This window comes from Pteropus alecto, unplaced genomic scaffold (assembly GCF_000325575.1).
Source record: "Pteropus alecto unplaced genomic scaffold, ASM32557v1 scaffold44, whole genome shotgun sequence".
NCBI lineage: Eukaryota > Metazoa > Chordata > Mammalia > Chiroptera > Pteropodidae > Pteropus > Pteropus alecto.
The window spans coordinates 5,773,967-5,784,766 of NW_006436812.1; the positions used below are offsets into that span (position 1 = coordinate 5,773,967).

Below are 10,800 nucleotides of genomic sequence, written 5' to 3' on the forward strand. Positions count from 1 at the left end.
TATGTCTGAGACCAGGCCACTGCGCAGAAATCTAAGAATCAGGCTGGATTCATAAAATATAGCAAAGGTTCTTCACATTTATATTAAAGGGACTGCTGTTTCAGCATCTGTCTAAAAAGAATCCCAACAAATGGCACTAGTTTAATTCACACTGATTTTCAATAACTGTTAAGATAGAAAAAATACATATACGTAAATATGTAAAAAATTTATATATTTACTTATACATTATGTTAAATATTAATATATACCTTATGTATTCAATATGTTATACAATATATAAAAATATGATATATTTGGTATTTGGAGAAATAAGAAAAAGATAAAACTAAAATCTAAATGTCCCATCCTGGGAAAAATTTCCCTGGGAGAATTTATTCTCAAGTGAACTGTATTCTCCGAAGTTTACATGGGCTTATTAAACTTCCTAATCCACCCAGCTGTACCTCACCCTTGTGAGGAGACAAGCTAAGGACGCTCATACCTTGCCGTTCTGCAGACAAAGGCTCTTGTTTAGAACTGAACACCATAAACTGGAGCCAGGCCCACAGCCACACACACAGGCAAGCACCCAGGGGCTTTTGCCCTGATCTGGGTATTTGTTTCCTAGGAAGACAGAAGTGGGAAGATGGCCAGTGTGGGGAAGGTCAGGGAATAGGAGTCCATGACGAAGTAGAGTGGAAGGAACGGCACGCAGAGAGCATGGAAAACACGAGACCTGGGGAGGTGCATCCACGAAACTTTAATGAAAAGCATCACTCTGAATCCATCGCTGTTGATAATCAGAATCTAAATGTCCTAACCCCTGTCTCACAAACCCTACCACACAGAGGTGCATTCCTCAAGAACAAGGCACCGTTCCACTTAACTTGGCACATCCCAAATCTCTTGCCCATAAGAGGGGCTCAAAAAACGTAACTAATTAAAGACTACGTGGGCTCTAAGAATCTTTGGGAATATTTCATTTCCTTGGGGTGAGACTTTTTCACCCTGTTGTTGCGGACGCTTTCTTGGGATGAGCTAGACCTGCCTGCTGGCCGCCAACTGATTCTAGCCTCTCCAGGACAAGCTACAGCAGGAGTGCCACAGGGTGCAGTGTACGGAGCTGAGGTGATGGAGCAATGAAGCTGCTACTCTGTCAGTGGGAGAATGAATAAACACCCGCACAACAGGACACTACTCAGCACTGAAGCTATGAATACAAGGACATTTGCAGCAACCTGGATGAATCTCAAAATTACGACCGAATAAAGCTAGACAAAAAAAAAAAAAAAAAGAGTATACATTGCATGATTCCAATCATACACAGTTCTAGAAAATGCAGATTAACTTAAAGTGAGAGAAAGCAGATCAGTGGTTACCTGCAGATGGGATGGGGGAAGCAGGGAGAGATGACCGAGGGGCACAGGAAACTTTGGGGCTGATGATCATCATTATCGTAATTGTGGGGATGGCTTCTGGGGTACTGTCATCAAAACTCACTAAATTGCACACTTCAAGTATATATAGTTTAGTGCACTGATCTCAGTAAAATAGTTATCAAGAAAGTAAGAAAGAAGTGGGGGAGAAAGAGAGAGGGAAAGAAAAGAGAGGAGAGCGGGGAGGAGGGGGGGGAAGAGAGGACAAAGAAAAAAAGAAAAGAAAAAGAAGCCCTGGGTCAAAGATTTCTAGGTGCTGGGATTTCCCACCAGACCTCTTCTTAGCCTTTCAAGAATGTCATCTCTTCTCTGTTTTTTCCTAAACAGCTGGCATTCTTTTAATTTTGCTTTATTTTTTGTTCATCTCAAAATTTTTCATCTGTCTGGTTTCCTATATCAAAACCCAAATGCTTAGGATCGCCCCTCTTTCTGGAACGTGTTCACTGAGACAGCAAAAACATCCCATCTCTTTTAAGTATTTTACTTTCTAGTCTGAAACTGAGTAACAGAAATGTTTACTGCCTGCCCTTATAGAAAATGATTGAGCCAGACTGTCTACAGCCACGATGACCAGTACAGTAGCCTCAGACATGTGGCTATTTATACTTAGTTAAAATGAAATAAAAATAGAAACTCGCTTCCTCAGTTGCATGAGCCACATCTGAAGTATCAATGGCCCTGTGTGGCCATTCGCTACTGAATTGGACAGCACAAAATGGAAATTTCCATCTTCATAGCAAGTTGTGTTGGACAGACGGCTGCTTCACACTCAAACCACAAGAAAGAGACCCCGACCTTCAGGAACTAAATAGACAGCTTGATGTAGTGTGTGCAGAGGCAGAGGAAAGCTGCTTTGTCCCCTCATCCACACGTGCACAGATGACTAGCATCTCCTTGGAGTGTTCAGTCAGGGAGAAAAGAACCATCAGGGCACCAGCCCCTTGGTGAAGCAGGAAGCAGCTGTGGAGATGTGGGGGTGCAAGGCACAATGAGGGGGTTGGGGCAGTGTGGGAAGTCCGGGGTGGGCAGACTGCAGTGACGGGGACCATTCATTCTCATCATGCACTTATGCATTCATCCGAATGTGCTCCATGTGGTTGCTGTGCCAGACATGCAAAGGAACTGGCCAGTGGTCTAGGCAGTGGGAACAGTGTGCAGACAGAGTGGATAGAAATGGGACAGGCACAGAGGGAGGCGGGGCAAGGCCGGGCTCCAGAGGGGTTTGAGCGGAAGGGGTCCCCTCCTTAAAGAGTCCCTTTCCCTGTCTAGTCAAAGTAGTCCCTGTCCCTACCTTTCACTCTATATCTCATGCCCTCATTTTAATACTTCCTGGATATATGGCAGCATCCCAACACCTCCCCACCTGAGTGCCGGCCCCAGGACAGCAGGGACCTAAATCTGCACACCCCGCAGCCAAGCCTGGAACTCAGAATGTTTTGTTGAATGAGTAAATGGATGAGAGAGGCGAGGGGTGTGTGATCTGCCTCCATAAAAGTTCACTCTGGCTGGAGAAGGGCTGGAAGAGGGGAGAGGGTGGCTGGGGAGACCCGTTTGATAGCGGCAACTAGAACCAGGGTGGTGGCAATGAAGAAAAGAAGGCATATGAAAACAAGAACCAGGCCAAAAGAATGGCCAGGACTTAGTGACTGGAAATGGGAGATGATGAGGCTGATCCCAGGGCCCCGACTTTTAACAGAGCGCAGGAAACAAACGCCTGGGAAATCACCTCGAGATGGCTCCTGGTTTTATCTGTTGTAGTTACCTTTTCAGGCTTTAAGGGGTCATCCTCCCACCCTCATAATAAAACGGGAACTTGAGAAAGGGGACACACTAGCTCACACTTGTGTGTCCCTTCCCCAACACCTATCTTGTACACAGTAACGATTTAAGAGACTCCAAGACTCGCTCAACATCACCTCTGGAGGCTTCCTGCCAAGTCCTGAATCTGAGTATGTGGTCACATGAGGGCTATTCTACAAAATAACTGGCCCGTGATGTCGCTATCGTCAAGGTCACGAAAAGCAAGGAACCGTTCCAGAACAGAAGAGACGACAGGACCATATGAAACTCCTGAGGTCTTAGCAGAGCAAAAGGGAGGGATGAAGAATGAATAATGTGGGAAAATGTTCACATTTGGAAATGTGAGTGGGAAGTATGATTTTTGCAACCTTTCTATAAATTGCATAAAACCAGAAAGTTTTTAAAAACTTAAAATAAAACCCAATATATTAAATTTAGAAATCCTAGTTTTGGAAGAATGTGTACCAGTCCTTGACCCCACTGTCCAACTGCCACCACAGACCCCAGAGGGCTCCTACCACAGGACAGAGCCGAGCAGCAAGGCTGCGGGCTAGAGGCCTCCAGACCAAAGCTGGCATCTTCCCTACATGATCACTCTGGCTGGGAAGTGTCTCTCTTTACTCTTCTACACCTATTTTTTTTTCCATTTTTGGGGGGAGATTTTGTTGTACTTTTGGTGACTCTGGGATACCTACATAAACCAACATTTGGAGGCAACCAGGAAAGGCAGCTCAGGCCACTAAATCTTAACAGCTTTATTTAAAACAAATGATTTTTAAAAACTCTTCTTAAGATTACAGCATTGCAGAAGAAATCACATACCTTGTCCAAGCACTGGTGAATTTACTATTTGTAATATGGAAAATAAGAAGAAAAACTTGATTCAATGTACTAATTTGCTTGTGAAAAAAAAGGCAAAATGATGATCTCTATAGAGCGGGATTACAGCTTAATCCCATCCAAATGCTATTCTATGAAATGGGTTAGTTTTGGGTCAAACTCTCCTCCAGTTGGATGTTTTCCTTACATAGCACCAAATATCACAGTATAAGCAAATAGCCACATACATGTCTCCTCAACAGCACATCCACTTGCTTGTGATGAGTTGGGGGGCGTTGCTAGTAGTTTCTTCAGGGTAAAGAAGATTTTAAGGCAAATCTTAAAATGGTTACTAAATTCACACCGTGTCTCTCAAACACTATTTCTATTCGCTTTCAGTCAACTGCCCATTTCCAACCTTCTTTTCTAATGGGAAAGAACTTGGTGGATTTTAAAACCTTTCAGCATTGTTAAGGCCTCTGTAGAAATTATAGAAGCCAGCAATAGATCCCATTAGTGCGGCAAGCTTGAGTGGGACTCACTCATCTCGATTACAAGGGTAAAACCTGCATAATCAGAGACTGAGATGCACAGTGCTTGCCAACTAAGGCTGCCCCGCAAATCCATCAAGGTGCTCCTCCTTGACTTCGCTACCTCTGCCTCGCTGCAATTCTCCAGAAAATAATAGTCAATGATGGGACTTGGCACTTAAGATGAAAGTGACTTGCCATGTCTGGCAACCCACTCTCTTTACAGAGGCAGCCACTGAGAACAGAAAGGGAAAGACTGGTTGCCAGGCATGTGGCTCCTAAGGGCAGGGCTGGCACTCAAGTCTGCGTCTGCGGACTCCAGGGCTTGGGCCCTCTCCCTGGATCCCACTATGTCTAGCTACCATAACTCCTATCAAATGAGCCATCCCAGGATCAAAGAGCCACTCCTGGACCAGAACGTACTTGCAATATCTCACTATAGTTATTACATGAAAGAAGTAGAGGATAGGGTTGTTTGCTCTGCTCACGTCTTTAAAAAAAATCTGCAGATTCTGTTTGCTCAGAAGCCTGCAGGCAGCTCAAGTTACCCAGCTCTGACTAAGCCTTCTTGAGCAGAGTGGCCAGGACGCAGGAGCTACTCTGCAACATGAACATGCCTATAGCCTGTGACGTGCCAGCTCTTGTGTCGTCAGATACATATCTCAATTCCTGTCTAGAAAATGAGGCCGATCCACAGTGCACAGTGGTCCTTTCCCCAAAACTGAAAATGAATGTCTGCTGGGTTTCGTGAATTAGCTAGAATGTCAAAATCATTACAGGACTTCGCCCTTTTCTTTAGTTGTAACATCACTTGAGGTCTTTCCAAGGGGGGACATCTAATCATAGCCTCGATGCCGGCTAGCCAAGCATCTGTTTGCTTCATGGTTCTCTGCTCAGGAAACTGTACGGCTTCTCCTAATGGGGCAATGGTGAGGCTCGGCCTCAAAGGCAGTCTCCTCCAAACCACACACATCCCTGCCCTAGCTCTTAGTCCAGGGGAGAGTGGGTAGGAGGCCAGAAGTATACTTCAACAGCACAGAGCAGAGCAGAGACCTAATCCATGCACAGCTAATTCTTAAGCTAGAAGGTTATGATTCTTAGCCTTAAGGTTGTCCATCCTTTTAGTTCCTTCTCATCCACTATGTTGATCACATAGGTACAGATGAGAGGAAAAAAACCTACTTGAAACCTCAGTTAGTTAGGCATCAAATGGCTAATAGTGGTCAGAGAAGTGGTGGGTGCTACCAGCACTAGGGAGCAGCCATAATTCCATGGAGTGGACGAGGGGAGCCCCAGCCCTCCAGTCCTCTGGGGATGCAGCTCTCTAACCTCCCACAGCACCATGACACAAGAGGAAGAGCCCAAGAGTCAGGGGAGACTGGGTCCTGGTGGGGCTCTTCTAGAGCATGTGACCTTGGTTGATCCCTCTCCCCTTCAGGAAGCCAGTTCCTTTCCTAGTAAATGCCTAGAGCCACTCTGAACTCTAAAATCCTATGAGCTTTTGCATCACCTTGAGAGTTTTAAATCAGTTTTGGTGGAGCTTGGCACCCGAATCAATAGACAACAGCTTCTAAAACATGAAACCCCAAAGCAAAATAAATCACTCTAAGTCGGAATAATAAAATGCACTATTAATTTTTATAAACATGCTTTAAACCAAACTAGGGCACAAACCACTCTGGGTCAAGAAAAAGGCAAAATACTGAAACAATTTTCTATTTCAATGCTAAAGTTAAGAATGTGTTCAGCCAAATTAATTGAAAAGGAATTTAGTTCATTTAATAAGAAACCACCTATTCATAAATCAAAGAGCATCACCTAATGCCTGGAATAACAGAATGTCAGAGCTTAGAGATCATCTAGGGCAAATGACTCATTTGACTGATGGAAAATCAAAATGCAGAGAGGGCACAACACGTGGACAAGGTCACAGAGGCAAAGCAAGGATGGGAACCCACGTCCCCTGAATCCGCTTGGGTCTGGCACATAGTGCTAAATATTTGACGGTGAATGAAGTTAAGTGCTATTCCCTACAATGCACGATTCTTCTAACTGGTTCGCAAATAAGTGATTTCCAGGTTATGGAGATATCCTAGAACACAAATATTTCAAAATTCTACTTCTCGCTCCTCAGAAAGTAAGACCGGAATTTCTCAGCCTTTTCCACATAAGCTAACGATATTCCCAACTGAGGGAACCACAGAGCAAAGAAATCACCTCCAGAAACCTGGAGACTTTCACCTGGTGCCAGAGGAGCAGCCTGTGACTTTAGTTATGAGTTTACATCAATTATCAAGCTGACCCATGTCACAGACCTTCAAAACATTGGATAAGGGACAAGGAAAAGGTCTTCTGACAATAGATCTCTCCTGGCTGTAAAACTATAAGATCAGAAATCCCTTTTCTGTAAGGGTTTAGAATAGTAGTAACCAGAGGCAGTAATTGAGGTTTAGGAAATTGGTTTGTGAAAAACACACAAAAGCAAAAAGAACTGGCGTCTGGAGGGGAGATCGAGGCCTGGCCCGAGGCTAGGGGCTGTTTAGGCTTCAAGCGCCCCTGGTGACGCCAGGTGGTTTGGGGCTCCAGGCTCAGGGGCTCTGGACTGGAGCAGCAAGCGAATAAGAAGAGGGAGCCAGGGTTCACCCCCTGGGCCGGGCTAAGGGTTTCGGGGCCTTGGGGACCGTGCTGGGAGGGGCGGGGTCCCCGGGGGCCGAGGGCGGGGCGGTGGTGGGGTCCCCGGACCGGGCGCGAAAAAAAAGCGGTGCCCGGGCGGGTCCCCGGCGCGGCCGGCCCACGCACCTCCTCGGCCTGCTTGCGCAGAGCCTTCTCGCGCTCGTACTGAGTGAGCAGCTGCTCGTTGTCCTCGCGCAGCAGCTCCAGCTCCACCTCGTGCTCCTGGTTCTCGCTGAGCACCGAGTCCAGGTTCTCCAGCACGTTGACCACGAGCGGCATGAGCTCCTTGACCACCTCCTCGTCGTAACAGTGGATGAGGCGCTCGAACTCGCGGTAGATGGAACCCGCCAGGCCCGACACCCGCTCCGACATCACCGAGCCAGAGCAGTAGTCGTCCTGATACACCACCACGCCGCCGCCCTCGTCCATCTGGATCTCCATCATTGCGGCCACCGCTGCCGCCAGCGCGGCCCACTGTCTGCCGGCGCGCCTGCCCCGGCTGCCCGTAGTCCGCAGGCCGCGGCCCGTCGCCTCCGCTGCAACCGCAGCCGCTGTCGCCTCAGGGTTCGGCTGCTGCCGTAGCTGCTGGTGCTGATGCTGCGCCCGTCACTCAGCGGCCGGAAGTCCCGCCACCCGGAAGTCCCACCCGTGGAGCCGAGGGGGTGGTGCCCGCCCGTTTCGCCGCAGCCTTGAGGCGCCGCTAGGGGTCGCAGGGGCCGTGACGTACGAGGAAGCTGGTGTCTGAGACTCAAGCTCCGCGGAGCCAGGCAAGGAGCGCTTCCGGTCAGGGTTTGTCACCTTTAGCGAGTTTCCGCCAGCTCCCAGACACCGACCCAGACTTTTTAAAAGTGACGTAGGATATGTTCAAAATCATGTATAGATGACTGTGTACGGTTCACAGACTTACACGAGCACCCGTGCGCCTCCCCTCCCCTCCAGAGGTGCCTAGTGCTGATTTGTTTAAGTGTTCTTTAATTTATCATCATAGTTTTACTACACAGTAGCTCACACTCCCACACAGTAAGCATTCAGATCTGCTCTTCAAATAGTGCCTCTCTATCGTCCACTCTCTCCTGGAATTCCAGTTAAGTGCAAGTTGCCCATTTCATCCTTAAATCCAGTAACAAGTTCTTTCACTTAGTCCACTTCGATATCCTGCATTTTGTGTAACATCTTCAGATTTCCCACTTTCGGTTCATTGAGTTTTAAATTTAAGTGGTTATATTTTAAATTTCTATTTGTCTCATTTGATTTTCTTGTACTAGTTTGGGTAGGTTCTCATTTCGTCCACTTTCAGCTGCTTATTTTAAATCTCAGTTTTTTAAGACAAACTCATTAAAATATCTGCAGCCTTCACTGGTCTGATTCTGCAGTCTGTTTTGGCTGACTTTTGCTCAGGCTGCTCCTCCCTTCCTTTCTGAGATAGTATTCCTTGGAACTGATCTGTGGAAATACTTTTGAGGCCTGAATTTAAAATGAGTTGCTCCAGAGGGTTTTCTTTCACAGGCATGAAGACACCAAGAACCCAAGACTAGCACTTTCAGCTCAGGGGTCACCGGTAGTGTGAATTCTAATTTAAAAAAAAAAAAAAAATTAGTGACAGCTGGATGTTAACAGAAATGCTCTAACCCCTGCCTTTCACCTAACAAAATGCTTCTAGGTCACTTCATCTTAACTGATGATGGGACCCCCTTATCCTAATCCGATTGCACCAAATCGATGAACTTTCCCACAGGTGTTGCCTTAAACGCTGTCACACACACAGCCCCCTTGCAGCCTAATTTGCTGTATGGATGCTCACTCACCCACTAAAAGATAAACTGAAACTAAAAATATTATCCACCTACTAGGAGTGTCATAAAGTAAGCAAAAGGGGCTTAGCTCCATCTCTAGCAAATAGTAAGCATGCAATAAATGTTATGTAGAATTTGTTAAATATACTCAAAATGAGCTGGGACAGATGAATTTTTTTTTTCCTGGTGAGCAAATTACAGGGAAAGCTTGTGAACGTTTTGGGGAATGTTTAAGACTTCTGCTTAGGCCTTTTTCAGAAACTTGACTCATCTGAATTCCTGAAGTAGCGAATACAGGAGGGCAGCCCCCACTACCATGAAAGGTCAGCTGACTTGGCCATCAACTTTTTATTACCAACATCAGACGGATTTGTTCATTGAAATCAGTTAACACAAAACGAAGTTTTAACAAGATATGCTGGATAATTCTTGATGCTTACTGAAGAACACAACTAGGATGCTCCTGAGAGCTCAGCCTAACTGAATTAGAACTTACTTAATAGGCTTCCTTTTAGATTTGTAAAGATAATTTGGAATACGACTTTTTTTTCTCATTACAAAACACTAAAATGTTAAGATGGGCACACGGGTTTCAAAAGTTTTTTGATTTCTAAGTATCTGCCCCTAATGCCTATTAAAAAGTTACATAGGTCCCTGTAATGTCCTTTCTTCCTAAACTTGAATTTTTGATGCACTTTGTAGTCACATAAAACAGGAATATTTCATTCATGATCTCCAAGAATGCTAAGAATTAAGAACATAATGAATTCAGAAGAAATGAACTGGATAACGCAAGAGGAGGTATATATATCCTTGCAAGTTCTGATTCACAAATAGAACAAGTTATGCTCCACCAAAAGAGCCAATGTATTTCTGTACAAGGCACAGGCCTTGAAATGTCAACTCTGATATTATTCACCCCCTCACCATAATATAGGTAGAACTATGTTGGTCTTTTCAGACTTAGCCATTGCTTCACCTTGGGGACAAAAGGGTTGTGACACTCCAAGACCTCAGTGCTCACCTGCGTCTGGAGTGGCTGTTATAAATAGGTAATGTAATGCTGCCAGAGCCTAATCCAGTTCTTGTAACATGTTCTGCACTCTGAAACATATTTTCAGATGAAAAAATGAAGATGACGTCAGGTAACCCATGTCCGGTTTCTTTCCGAAGTGGTGTCCTGGTAGTCGGCCCTGATCCAGCAGGCAGAATAATGTGGTGCGTCCAGTAAAGGAACTCTCCAGATGCGCAGTCTGAGAAATTTCATCACCCCGCACCCACATCAGGCACATAAAGATATTGTTTGCTCATAGGACATATGAAAATAGCTAACATGTAAGGCAAGATGTTCAATTTGTGCTTTTGCTACAAAGCTTAAATCTATAGGCAAATTCTAATAGGTCAGCATCTCATCTACTCATTACAGGGCTTGTCACTGGAGAGTTTCAAAGCCGACTCAGAGGCAAGATCAATATCTCCAGTTCTTTAGGAAAATAAGTGGTGGAAGAGAAAAAAGAATCATTAACTTACAGAAATTGAAAAGAACACTCATATTCCTGTTCATTCTACTCAAAGCTAAGTCTTTGTTTTTTTAAATGAAAAAAAATCTAAGTCCATAACCTTTGAGATTACTTTGGGTATCCTCTGGCTAAATGAAAAAAAAAAAAAGGCGAACACCTTCAGTGGAAGGAAGGAGCAGAGGTCAGGCACTTCAGAGAATGGATGTTGAGGAAAGCATGCGCATACACGCACGCACACGCACACATA

General features: G+C 45.3%; 1 protein-coding gene across 1 annotated transcript in view; it reads right to left on the reverse strand.

Moving 5' to 3' along the window:
• MAPK8IP3 (mitogen-activated protein kinase 8 interacting protein 3) overlaps positions 1-10,690 on the reverse strand; it is a 50,956-nt gene extending 40,266 nt beyond the window's left edge. The window contains exons 1-2 of the mRNA XM_006913974.3: positions 10,058-10,690; positions 7,367-8,810 (exon numbers count right to left, since the gene is read on the reverse strand). Of these exons, the coding sequence (XP_006914036.1) occupies positions 7,367-7,684 (318 nt within the window). The 5' untranslated portion in view covers positions 7,685-8,810; positions 10,058-10,690. The remainder of the gene's footprint in view (positions 1-7,366; positions 8,811-10,057) is intronic.
• Positions 10,691-10,800: the final 110 nt, after the last annotated feature.